The sequence below is a fragment of the Camelina sativa genome, chromosome 9 (genome assembly GCF_000633955.1).
Source record: "Camelina sativa cultivar DH55 chromosome 9, Cs, whole genome shotgun sequence".
NCBI classification, from domain to species: Eukaryota; Viridiplantae; Streptophyta; class Magnoliopsida; order Brassicales; family Brassicaceae; genus Camelina; species Camelina sativa.
The window spans coordinates 2,339,314-2,352,013 of NC_025693.1; the positions used below are offsets into that span (position 1 = coordinate 2,339,314).

The window sequence follows — 12,700 nt, forward strand, 5'->3', positions numbered from 1 at the left end:
ATGATAATATTGTTCTCTCGAAAGCTTTGAAAGCTTGTACTGAGCTGCAAGATTTAGACAATGGGAAGAAGATACATTGTCAGATCGTTAAGGTGCCAAGTTTTGATAATGTTGTGTTGACAGGTCTTTTAGATATGTATGCTAAGTGTGGAGAAATCAAGACTGCTTATAAAGTGTTTGAAGGTATTACTTTGAGAAATGTGGTTTGCTGGACTTCGATGATTGCTGGGTATGTTAAGAACGACTTGCATGAAGAAGCGCTGGTTCTGTTTAATCGGATGAGGGAAAAATCTGTTTTGGGTAATGAATATACTTACGGTACTTTAGTGATGGCGTGCACAAAGGTTAGTGCTTTACATCAAGGAAAGTGGTTTCATGGTTGTTTGATTAAGAGTGGTATAGAGCTCAGCTCATGTTTGGTGACATCTCTTCTTGATATGTATGTCAAGTGTGGTGACATAAGCAATGCACGTAGGGTGTTTGATGAGCATGCTCATGTGGATCTTGTTATGTGGACAGCTATGATTGTGGGATACACACACAACAATAACGCCCACGAGGCACTGAGCTTGTTTCAGAAAATGAAGGGGGTTGGAATGAAGCCCAATTGTGTTACCATTGCAAGTGTTTTGTCAGGTTGCGGTCTTATTGGGAATCTTGAACTGGGTAGAGCAGTACATGGCTTATCCATTAAAGTTGGTCTTTGGGATACTAATGTTGCAAATGCTCTGGTTCACATGTACGCCAAGTGTTGCCAGAATAGAGATGCTAAGTATGTGTTTGAAATGGAGTCGGAGAAAGATATAGTTGCTTGGAATTCTATAATTTCTGGGTTTTCACAAAACGGCTCTATCCATGAAGCTCTGTTTCTGTTCCATCGCATGAATACAGAATTCGTGATGCCTAATGGTGTAACAGTTGCAAGTCTCTTCTCAGCCTGTGCTTCCCTTGGGTCTCTAGCCGTAGGTTCCTCGCTTCATGCTTATTCCATGAAATTGGGTTTCTTGGCATCATCCAGTGTTCATGTTGGTACTGCACTCCTGGACTTCTATGCCAAATGTGGGGATGCCGAATCTGCCCGTCTCATTTTCGATACTATAGAGGAGAAGAACACAATCACATGGAGTGCTATGATCGGAGGCTATGGAAAGCAAGGGGATACAAAAGGGTCCCTTGCGCTATTCGAGGAAATGCTGAAAAAGCAACAAAAGCCAAACGAATCAACCTTCACATCCATTTTATCGGCTTGTAGCCACACAGGGATGATTAATGAAGGGAAGAGGTACTTCAACTCAATGTACAAAGATTATAACTTTACGCCTTCCACAAAACACTACACATGTATGATCGATATGCTAGCTCGAGCAGGTGAGCTTGAGCAAGCCTTAGACATCATCGAGAAGATGCCGATTCAACCAGACGTGAGATGCTTTGGTGCATTTCTCCATGGTTGTGGAATGCATTCAAGATTTGATCTTGGGGAGATTGTGATTAAGAAGATGCTTGAGTTACATCCTGATGATGCCTCTTATTATGTTCTCGTATCTAATTTGTATGCATCGGATGGACAATGGAGTCAGGCTAAAGAAGTGAGAAATCTGATGAAGCAAAGAGGTCTGAGCAAGATTCCAGGCCATAGCACAATGGAATCTGAGTTCTTAGCAGCTGGTTAGTTGTCTTCACTAATCTAGGTAAAATCATAGGAGGAACAAAGAAGCATATATACACAAAAGCATTCTTGAATAAAGTTGATATGTTTCAGTGTATATAGCAAGAACAGTCGTGCTAACTACATCTACATGGGTATATAACCAACAAAACATCTCTGAGTTGGTAGCCAGATGTTTTGAGCTATGCTAAAGTTCTTGTTTTGTTGTGGTTTGTGCTCCAGCCTGTGGTTGTGAACTCTTAGGTTACATGCTGCGTTCATCTTAATCTTCGTCTTGTGAATCAAAAGGAACTTCATGCCGGGGTCTGTTGTACTTCTCACGCAATTGTTTGACAGGGATGAAATCTCCAGCTGTGTCGGCTCCATAGTAGAGAAAAGAAATGTAAGGATGATCAAACCTTTCCTGCAGAATCCACACATAAACATGAGCCAAACAGTTGCAATGGGGATTCGATTGTCCACACTGAGTCTACTACTCACCTTGTCGGGTTTTTCTGGAGCTAATAGATTGTCTTCAGCAACTGCAATATAAGATCCACTGTCAGTGATAGCAGAATTTGGCAGACAAACTGAGATACAAGAGGTACTTAAACAGTTCAAGACATTGGACTTGAAAACTCAGAACTTACCATATGCCACTAGTAGATCTGGGTGCGTGCGAACATCGACTAGAACCTGCTAGACAGAAGCAAGAAATTTAGATATCCATGTTTTTCTGCAGATATGAAGTAGAAGAGTCTTGAACTGTTCATATTTGTAAAAATGGTTTCAGCTTCTTTCTCTTTCAATGCAAGTCTTTATAAACATTTGCAACCATAACCTGATAAAATGGCTGATTGGATCCACGAGGCAACTTTTCAACTTCAGCAGCTTCCATCCAAGAGCTTGATTCACAGCAAATTGGATCCATACCACAAATTACAGCCCGGTAACCTAAAGCCAAACGAGAAGAAATCTATTCAAGTTCCCCAATATGAATGTAAAACTAAAACCAAAGTGAGACAAGCATAGATAATACGTATGATGATGATATACCAAAAGTTTTGTGTCTAAGTTTCTGTCCCAAACGAAATGCATACTCTGCTTTCTCAAAAGCCAAGGCTTTCGCAGATACAGCTAATGATTCTGCCTCAAGCTTTGAGATTTCGTCTCGTAACTTAGCTGCCAAACCATAATCCTCACTGTCAATGGCATTCTGGAGATCTGCACTGCAATTATATCAAATGAACAATGAAGATGACATACTCAGATGTTTACACATACACACACAAACACACAGAAGGTACCTTACAAACCGAATAAAGCTGCTCACCGTAGCCTTATAATGCTAATGCCCTTGTCTTGAGCTTCACTCTTTGATGATGACCCTCTCTTCCCTTCTTGCAGCCTTATCGCCTCCTCTTCCACCTATCAACCGTATGTTATTCACCCATATGTTGCAATTTCGACATACATGAACACAAAAAGTTCAAAACTTATCCTCACTTAAAAGATGATAACACATCATTTCATATACCTCAGTTAGCTTCTCTCTTAGTTGTTGAGCAATGTCATACTGCTCCAGATTCAACGCATACTGCCATTTCAAAATACACAAATTAACTCAATATTGTAACTGTAACACCTCAAAACCATAAGCAATCATCTTGACAGCAATAAATCAGCCGACCTGTACACGAGTAGCCAAATCCAGCTGAAAGAAAAAGATCAAAATATCTTCATTCGCACTCTCGCTTCGCTCAGAGCTCGGGTCTAATCCACCTTGCTCACCACCACCTTGAAACGGCCATCTTGCTTCAACCCTCAACAAATTCTTTTGCTTTATTGACTTCCAATGGCTTCGAAAGGGCTGTTGTGATTTACGCAAAAACTGACACGAAACACATCGATCACCGAACAAGCTCGAAGCTTTCTTTGAATTTAAACGATTCCTCCACGAACTTGAAACTTCTACACTTCCACAGAGTGTTAATGTGCTTAACGACTGACTTTGCACCATTTTTTTTTTCTATATCAAGACCAAAGTTTCAAGCTTTCTTATCCGATAATCTTCCTAGAAAACCCAACAAGAACCAGAGTACACAGCAAACGTGTCTGAGATTTCCAAAATTGAAATCGAAGAACAAGACGAGACGCGAGACAAAAAGTTCGAGTACACAGAAAAAAAAAGTTTGTAAAATTAAAACTTGAAGAAACTTACAAATTGGTTAAGTGAAATTTCAATAGATGCCGGAAAGACTTTGCCGATCACTGGAGAAACTCGCCGGAACGAAGGAGAGTTTTCGTCCTCACAGATTTTTTTTTCTTTCTTTTTAGTTGAAACATTTAATGCCATTTGGATAGATTATATATGGTTTTTAACTCTTCTTGGGCTCTAAGGATTGGATGTGAATTTGGATATAAATATTATCATAGTCCGCATATATTGTTAGTTCAATAACGAATTAACTATAGACTAGTAACTAAGATTTGGCTAACTTTATGGCAAACTTTATGATTTGGCTAATTGTATGTGAATACCATAGTGTAGTCCTGGGAATATTCTAATAGCATTTTCGTATGCCTTACCAGTGGTCGAAGGACAAAAGAAAACATATATTTTGGAAGAATTTTAACTTGCATCCATCAAGTTCTTGTATCTACGGCATATATTATGGTGTTAATTTTTTTGTGACATTTTATGTAATATAACACAAGAATTTTGCTCAAATAATAGTGTAGAAATAGAGAATTATCCAATATATTTTGGTTCAGGTCAATTAGTTGTGCATGTCTTCATATCTAGAACATAATAAATCCACAAATTTTATCATATACTTACATGTCTCCAAAATAAGAATGATCTTAGCCAAAGTGATGACATATATCTCAACCAAAAATATTATCTATTTTTTTAATAACTTAAATTTTGAAATATATAAGTGACATTCCCAAGTTGATAATAATGAACTATTTAGCTTTTTAAATCCACCGTATTTTAAAGATGAATTTTTAAATATTTAAATTTGATATACCTACTAAAAATATATATAGCACATATTATGTACAAATTAGGTGACCCTTCTTTCATCCACCCATGCTTTTTCGTTTTATTCTTTAATTGCAGAAGAATGATTTTTTTTTCCATTTTTATTTGATTTTGATTTCATCAAAAAAAAATGATTTAAAACATGTGATACTAATTAAAAATATATATAGATTTTTACGCATACATTGTTTGATTTATAATAAAATAAAATTATTGGGAGATAGAGAACTAGAAATCTAACCGAGAGATTGATGATCGAGATTCTTGCTCAAAAATCAAGAATATAAAAATCATGAAATCTAGAAAAATTTAAAAATTATAGTTTAAAAATATTTACATTTATCTCTTTAAGTATTATATATATATATATAGTTGATTAAGAAACTATATCTTATTATATAAACCTTAGTTTTCAAAGTTAGTAATTCATATAATCGTGACACATGTCAAGTATATCAATGATATTTTGATATGTGTGAAAAGATAATTTATTTAATAATTATAAGAAATTAAAAAAAAAATCCTAAAAATAAAAGGATTACAATTAATATTTTTGAAAAGTATATAAAACCAAAATAATCTATTATATCACTAATTCTAATAAAGAAAATATTTACAATTTAATTGCAATTATTATTTATTATAATCATATAGGTAAAAGAAATTTATACAGAAAAGTGATTAAAGTATAAGAAGATTTAATTTGTCAATCGGTGAATGATTTGATAGCTTATTTAATATTATGTTATTATATAACCCTTGGTTTTTAAAGTTAGTAACTCATATGATTGCGGCACATGTCAATTTTAACAATTAAAGTTTTTGTCATGTGTTATACAAAAAATTTGTTTTAACATATTTGTAAATTATAAGAAATTGAAAATTTAAACTATTTAATAAATATAAAAAGATAGTTCATATATGTATATAAAAATAATACTAATTCTAAATGTAAATTACTAATCCTATAAGAAAATGAATTAAGAATATTATACAGTTAATTACTATAATACCATAATTAAATAAATTATACTGTCAATTATTAATCCTAAAAGAAAAAGGATTGTAGATATTCACATTTACATAAACAAATAAATTTCTCATGATAACATCTTTGAATTTTTGATTAATTTATGATAATGTTAGTATAGGTTTATTTGATATAATGCACATTTTTTATATGAAAATTATAAATGTTACTCATTGGGACTGAGTGCATAGAATTAAAATCTAATTTTATCATCATGTAATATACAAAGAAATTGTATTGCAAGATAGAGTGTGTAAAATCTAAATCCGATTAAAAAAATCAAATAAAATAAAATTAATATTTTAAATACAAATTAAAATAACACATATTTTTCTTATATCCGCGTTAATACGCGAGCCTAATCTAGTATCTATATAAGAGAATTCTTATTGTATCATTATGATGATGATAGTCTAATAATAATTCTTCCTAAACATAAATATGTTCTTAATCTCATCAATTTATCATGTTATCATGATATGAGAGATGTAAAAATAAAAATCCACCATAAATCTCACCGGAATCTCCACCAGAAACTTTGGGACTATGAAGGAACAAAATTCCCTTGTTCATCTGTTGTTCCGGTAATTTGAAGCTCTGGAACGAAGAATGATGAAATTGTTAGACATAATAGTTGTTCCACCTCTGTGTTTTACTTTTTACTTCATCAAAAATTATTTTGAAAATAGTTGACTATTTGAGAACATTTTTTTTACTATAGAGAACAAACAAATGAAATAATATCATGATACAACTTCTAAACTCTTATGTCATGTTACAACTTTTCTTGATTAATTCCTTAATGTCCATCGTAGTATAAGTTTTTCCTTCAAAACTCCATAATTCTAGTATCTTGGAAATTTTTTGCTATCTGAATGTTCTAGACTTAGATAATATATGTATGCTAAAAAAAATAAGCTAATTTTGTGTATGCTCAACAGATTAAGCTAATTTAGTTTTATTTCTCCTTCTTGAGTGCGGTCAAGCAACATATGTGTTGTTGCTACTACATTTTGCATAAATGTGAACAAACCAATGTTTTTCCTCAATCTAATAATTGGAAGGATGAATTGGATGAACATACTATTGATGATGTGAAGTCTCACACAAAGTTGGCAAGAATTTAAGATCTTATGATCAGGAGACTGATTTTCATATATAATATATTAATCTAATATATTTAATTTTAACTATTTTTCCATAAACATACATTGGCTTTTTCCAATGATTTTTATGAAAATTCCAATAATTATTGTTAAATTAAGAACTGTTGGTTTCCTTTTCAAACTTAATATGATGTATTGTATATATGTTAATAAATAGTTTTTGAGAGTATAGAATGAAAAGATTTATTTAAAAATCAAAATTTATAAATTTATGCTTAAACGGAAATGCATTAAAAAGTGGTAGTTATTTAAATGATAAAGAAATATTTTTTTTTTTCTTTAAAAAGAATCATGAATATAGATAAATACAACTGCTATTAAAATTTGCAACCATCTAAAGGAGAATTATGATGAAAGAAACGCAAACATAATAACTAGCAAAAAAATTGTGGTAAATAAATGGAACTATAAGTGAAACAAATGTTAAAGATTAAATGAGTTAGACGCAATCCTTAAAATTTAAAATTATACTAATATACTAGATTAGGGCAATTCTCTCCAATATAAAATATATTTGCTTAGATATTAGCGCAGACATGTTCCACCCTTCAATGCTCAATCGGCTTCTACTTATTATTGTGTTTAGATTGTGTATGTTGTTGTCAAATTATGATACATCTCATGACCAAATCCTTTATATATCTTCTTCACACATAATATTAAGTATGCAGATTTGAGAATACTAATAGTAGTAATACATTTCAAATATAAATTTTAAAAGTCTAATTATATGTTTCAGACATCAAAAGATTATTCAAACTAACAAACAACGAAAATTCAGCGCGGCAAAATTAGCCAATCAAAGACCCCCATTTTTAGCATTGTGTTTGTCTCTTTCTTCTTCCTTTGTCCAAAGAAGAAGAAGATATCAACATTTTTTGGATTTCACAGCGAAACCCCTTGAAAAAAGCTTTGAACAAACCCTATAGACAAAGACATAGATTTGTTTCTGTCTGAATCTGATTTTGGTGTGTTTTGAGGTAAACAAAAAAAAACAAAAAAAAAAAGGAGACAAAATAGGTGCGTGTGTCTCCATAATCGGTGGTGCTAAACGACACGGAGGCTACGATTTAGCTCCGTTGCCAAAGCACCACCGTACACGGAGCCATCTACGCGTCGGATCTACCGATGAAGAATGTATCAACATCACATTCAGCGGGAAGCTTAGCAGTTTAAGCGGGAACCTAGGACACCATGGAGGAAGCACGAGGATCAAAGGTCTCTTCAAGAACAAACCTCGTCTCCCTAACGAAATCGTACGTCAGACTCGAGATCTCATCGCGTTATCCGAATCCGAAGAAGAAGAAGAAATCATCAATACGAGACACTCGAAAAGGTTAGGGATCTGTGCGGAGTTGTCTCGGAACATTAGAGATTTGAAATCGATTCTTTATGGTAATAGTGAAGCTGAGCCTGTCCCCGAAGCTTGTCTTATGTTAACACAAGAGTTTTTCCGAGAAGACACGCTTCGTCCTCTGATCAAATCTATACCTAAACTTGATCTTGAAACGAGGAAAGACGCGACTCAGATCGTTGCGAATCTGCAGAAACAACAAGTCGAGTCACGTCTCGTTGCTTCTGAATATCTTGAATCGAATCTAGACGTTATCGATTCGTTAGTTCAAGGTATAGATCGCGATCACGAGTTGGCGTTGCATTACACGGGGATGCTTAAAGAATGTGTGAGGCATCAGGTTGTTGCCAAATACATTCTCGAATCCAAGAACTTGGAGAAGTTTTTCGATTACGTTCAGCTTCCTTATTTCGATGTAGCTACCGATGCTAGCAAAATCTTTAGAGAGCTTTTGACGAGGCATAAATCGACTGTAGCGGAGTACCTCGCCAAGAACTACGAATGGTTTTTCTCGGAGTACAACACGAGGTTGTTGGAGAGAGGAAGCTATTTCACGAAGAGGCAAGCTTCGAAACTGCTTGGAGATGTGTTGATGGATCGTTCGAATTCAGGTGTGATGATTAAGTACGTGAGCAGTTTGGATAATTTGAGAATCATGATGAATCTTTTGAGAGAACCAACCAAGAACATTCAGCTAGAAGCTTTTCATATCTTTAAGCTCTTTGTGGCGAACGAGAACAAACCAGAGGATATTGTGGCGATTCTTGTGGCGAACCGGAACAAGATTCTTCGTTTGTTTGCTGATTTGAAACCTGAGAAAGAAGATGAAGGTTTTGAAACTGACAAAGCTTTGGTTATGAATGAGATTGCTACACTTTCTCTTCTTGATATCAAAACCGCTGATTGATGAAGAAAAAAGAAACCCGTTTTGTAAAAGATGGTTACACGTATTTTTTTGTTGTTTCCTCTGTTTTTGTTCTTGTATCATTTGGATTCGGATTTGATAACTTTAACAATTAGCATAGATTCTCTCTAAAGCCATTCTTGCAAAAAAAAAAATACGATTATGTGATTCGACATTTTGTTTATTCAACACCAGTCTTCTTTTTCAACATTGTGATGAATTGTTCCTTCTCTTCATCTGTCATCCCTGTGGTTGAACAATCTCCTACACCCCATTCTGCTCCTCTTAGACAATATTTGTCTTGAATCAATCTTTCATTCCTAATCAAAACAGAACACAGAGCCAATGTTACACAAAACCAATGTTTCAAGGTTTTTGGAAACCGAGTTTCAAAGTTTTGAGCTTTCACTTAGTTTTTTCTTGAATCTCTCTTTCATTCCTAAACATAACAGAACATATGTCCATGTTTCAAGATTTTTGTAAACATAGTTTCAAAGTATTGAGCTTTGACACAAAAAGGTAACAGTTAAAAGAGCAAGATTTTTGAAAACAGAGTTTTGAAATTTGCAGCTTTAACACAATTGTGGCTCTGTTACATTTTAAAAAGACCAAATGGGTATGTGTAAAGTAACTTACTTTTCTTTGTTTAGTTTGGAGTTCTCAAGTAGTTTCTTGAGAAGTGGAGAGTCCTTAAATCTGGCATCGTTCTCAGCGTAGAACTTCTGGTTTTTTTCTGCAATTAAGAAGCTTTGTCTTAAAGCAGACAAACACTTTCTGTTGTAGAATCAAGAAGTTGAAAGATTGGTACCATTGAAACGGTCAAGGAATTCGATTTTTGGTAATTCTGGACCTGGAACTGATTCTATACCGGTAGATCCCGACATTAAGCCTGCTTCAGCTGAGGAAGATCCATACATATACATTCGATGATCATTAAGATGATGATGATGATAATGATACGCATATACATTGAATGATAAGAAAATTGAGTATTGTAGTATTCTTACCAGTACAAGGAGAGAGGAGAAGGGTGAGTGAGGCAGCGAGAGGGAAGGTGGATTTGCAGAGAAGATTGTGAAACGGTGATGGTGCCGATGATGATGGTGAGCATACAGCCATGGAGATACGAGCATGACGAACTAGTCTTGGTTCATGGAGAATGAAGCTTGGTCGAGAGAAAGTAGAGATTTTGGTTTGCATCATTTTGCCTTTAGATTTTTTTGTGAGGAGTAAGTGACTTCTTAAGAGATAAGAAGGATATTTATAATTTTTTTAATTAAAAAAAAAAAAAACTTTTTTTCTCAGGTCTCATTTGTTTTCAAGATTTCCAAATTTTATCAACTAATTCAAGCTTTATTGGAATTTTTTTGGAGAAAACATGAAAATATAAAGAATAAAATCCTTTGATTATTTCCTGATATTGAAAGAACAAAGAGTTTAAACAACTAAACAACTCTCAGAGTTAGTGAGTTTTAAAGTAATCCAGAGTCATTTTATCCTTCAGCTTCAATCATGGCTTTTGCAGCATCGATAAGAGTTGGTCTGAATTCGGCGGTAGCTCGGCCTAAAACAGTGTAGCCTTCCTTGTCTTCTACATCTACATCTGCACCATGCCTTATAAGCAGGAACGCAACCTGATCCATGGAAACACAAAGAGAAGCTCAAAATTGTTAGGAAACTTTCAACTTTAAAGAGAGACTGCTTTTTAAGGTAGATTAGCTCGAAAATGACCTGTTTGTCATCGCAGATGACTGAATGCATGAGTGCAGTTTGGCCCATTTTGTCCGTGGCGTCGATCTCTGCTCCTTCTTCAATAAGAAACTCACAAATTTCTAACTTTCCTACACTTGCTGCCCTGTGAAGCGGAGTGCAACCAACCTGAAAGTCACAAAGAGTTTGTGTTAACACAAGTAAATGATCCACAAGCAACAAGGCACTAAGAAGCTAGAAAACCTTGTCTGTGATGTTAATCTTTGCACCGTGTGTTAATAAAAGCTGAGCAATCTCCAACCAGCCTTTGCTAGCAGCATAGTGAAGGGCAGTGCGACCACCATTGTTTTTGGCATTGACATCAGCACCTGCACACACAAGAAAACGTCATCAAATGTATCCATCTTCTCGTTCTAAAACTTAATTTCTAATACATGTAATGAATTGAAACAAGAGCTAAACACTGGAAGAATTAAAACATAAAAAATCCACTTCACAATCCCATGGAGGACTATTAAGATATTCAGAGATCATTCAGGAAATTTTGAATATACTGAGAAAGATGACAGCTTTATGATAGCAAATCAAGATTTCACCCCTTTCAACAACAATAAGGCATATCTTACATACCTCTGGCCAAAAGCAACTCAACGAGCTCAGCATTACCGATGCTAGCAGCGGAATGCAAAGGAGCCCACCCTTCATCATCCTTGCTATTGATTACAGTCATTGCGTCATCTCCACTTGATAGCAACTTAACTATCTGCAAATCCCACATCCATAAAACATTTTAACATCAATACTGTTCCTAAACCCCCACTAATCTCAATAATCCTAGTAGCTAACAAACAACACAGTATCATGTGGTTGTTTTCAAAACCAGACTCGAAAGAGGTTTCTCATCAGTTAAACACAACCAGTTAAGCCACTGTTCTGAAGAACCCAATTAGCTAACAAACAACACAGATTCATGTGGTTTTCAAAGCCAGATTCAAAAGGGGTTTCTCATCAGTTAAACACAACACAGATTATGCAGCTAATATAACATAACTTAACTACTTACAGACTCCACATTCATAAGCATTCAAAGACAAAACCCAATCTTTACAAGAAAACTCACAACAAGGCAAAAATTCTTGTGAATTACAGAGCCAGATATGAACAAAAAGAGCCAAATGTTTCCTCATCAGTTTAAAACAACCTAAATTATGCAGCTATAGTAATTTAAGAGGCTAAGCTTCTATCTAACCATATAGATTAGTACTTAAAGACTAGTCGGATTCTATAAACTAAGAGGAAGGAGAAAGGAACAAACTTGAGAATGGCCAAAGGAGGCTGCGACATGGAGGAGAGAGCGACCGTCTTCGTTTCTGAATTTGAGAGAGTTCGCGAGCTGTTGTGGAGATAAAGACGCGAACAGCGACGAATCACCCCATTCGGCTGCTTTGAATAGCTCTTCGTCTCTGATCTGCTTCGACTCTATCTCTGGTTGCTTCGGAGCATCGATTTCCATTATCGTTCAAACTTTTTTTCCAAGTTAGAAATTCCGAAATTATACACAGCGACCAGACACCTAAAAGGGTGATTATAAATTTTATTTAACAACTGAATAAGTGTAATACTTATTGCTTATAAGTTCTCGTAGTGGGCTCGTTAATGGCCCTTTTACACATTTGTTTTTTGTTTTTGGTTCTAACAAGTAATAATTATTGCTTTAACTAGGCCTGGGCATTCGGGTATCCGATCGGATTCGGGTTCGGATCTTCGGATTTTCGGATTTTCGGATGTAGAGATATAAAACCCGATCGAGTATTTTCTAATATCGGGTCAGGTTCGGAT

At 34.8% G+C, this 12,700-nt stretch overlaps 5 protein-coding genes across 7 annotated transcripts in view; 2 read left to right on the forward strand and 3 right to left on the reverse strand.

Moving 5' to 3' along the window:
* The window catches only part of LOC104710253 (pentatricopeptide repeat-containing protein At2g03380, mitochondrial), a 3,399-nt gene extending 1,703 nt beyond the window's left edge, over positions 1-1,696 (forward strand). Inside the window, exon 2 of one of the 2 annotated variants that reach the window (XM_010426824.2) lies at positions 124-1,696. In XM_010426824.2, the coding sequence (XP_010425126.1) occupies positions 124-1,673 (1,550 nt within the window). In that variant the 3' untranslated portion in view covers positions 1,674-1,696. Of the gene's footprint in view, positions 1-92 lie in introns of both variants that reach the window. The other variant, XM_019229286.1, reaches the window with a different exon arrangement.
* On the reverse strand, positions 1,707-4,020 carry LOC104710251. 2 transcript variants are annotated; one of them, XM_010426822.2, is made up of 9 exons: positions 3,870-4,020; positions 3,339-3,677; positions 3,186-3,245; positions 2,982-3,076; positions 2,705-2,877; positions 2,490-2,602; positions 2,299-2,344; positions 2,150-2,190; positions 1,707-2,072 (listed from the first exon to the last, which is right to left on the reverse strand). In XM_010426822.2, exons 1-9 carry the CDS (start codon positions 4,002-4,004, stop codon positions 1,932-1,934), a joined length of 1,143 nt encoding a protein of 380 aa, XP_010425124.1. In that variant the 5' UTR covers positions 4,005-4,020; the 3' UTR covers positions 1,707-1,931. The 2 variants fall into 2 exon arrangements, with proteins under 2 accessions (XP_010425124.1, XP_010425125.1); XM_010426823.2 differs by having other exon boundaries at positions 3,339-3,722; positions 3,870-3,985.
* On the forward strand, positions 6,207-9,306 carry LOC104714933 (MO25-like protein At2g03410). Its single transcript, XM_010432398.1, has 2 exons — positions 6,207-6,311; positions 7,835-9,306. The coding sequence occupies exons 1-2, from the start codon at positions 6,207-6,209 to the stop codon at positions 9,152-9,154; spliced, it is 1,425 nt and encodes a 474-aa protein (XP_010430700.1). The 3' UTR covers positions 9,155-9,306.
* On the reverse strand, positions 9,241-10,379 carry LOC104710254. The gene is made up of 4 exons (XM_010426825.2): positions 10,159-10,379; positions 9,960-10,049; positions 9,788-9,884; positions 9,241-9,471 (listed from the first exon to the last, which is right to left on the reverse strand). Exons 1-4 carry the CDS (start codon positions 10,352-10,354, stop codon positions 9,333-9,335), a joined length of 522 nt encoding a protein of 173 aa, XP_010425127.1. The 5' UTR covers positions 10,355-10,379; the 3' UTR covers positions 9,241-9,332.
* On the reverse strand, positions 10,537-12,464 carry LOC104710255 (26S proteasome non-ATPase regulatory subunit 10). The gene is made up of 5 exons (XM_010426826.2): positions 12,177-12,464; positions 11,492-11,624; positions 11,105-11,229; positions 10,883-11,029; positions 10,537-10,785 (listed from the first exon to the last, which is right to left on the reverse strand). The coding sequence occupies exons 1-5, from the start codon at positions 12,372-12,374 to the stop codon at positions 10,645-10,647; spliced, it is 744 nt and encodes a 247-aa protein (XP_010425128.1). The 5' UTR covers positions 12,375-12,464; the 3' UTR covers positions 10,537-10,644.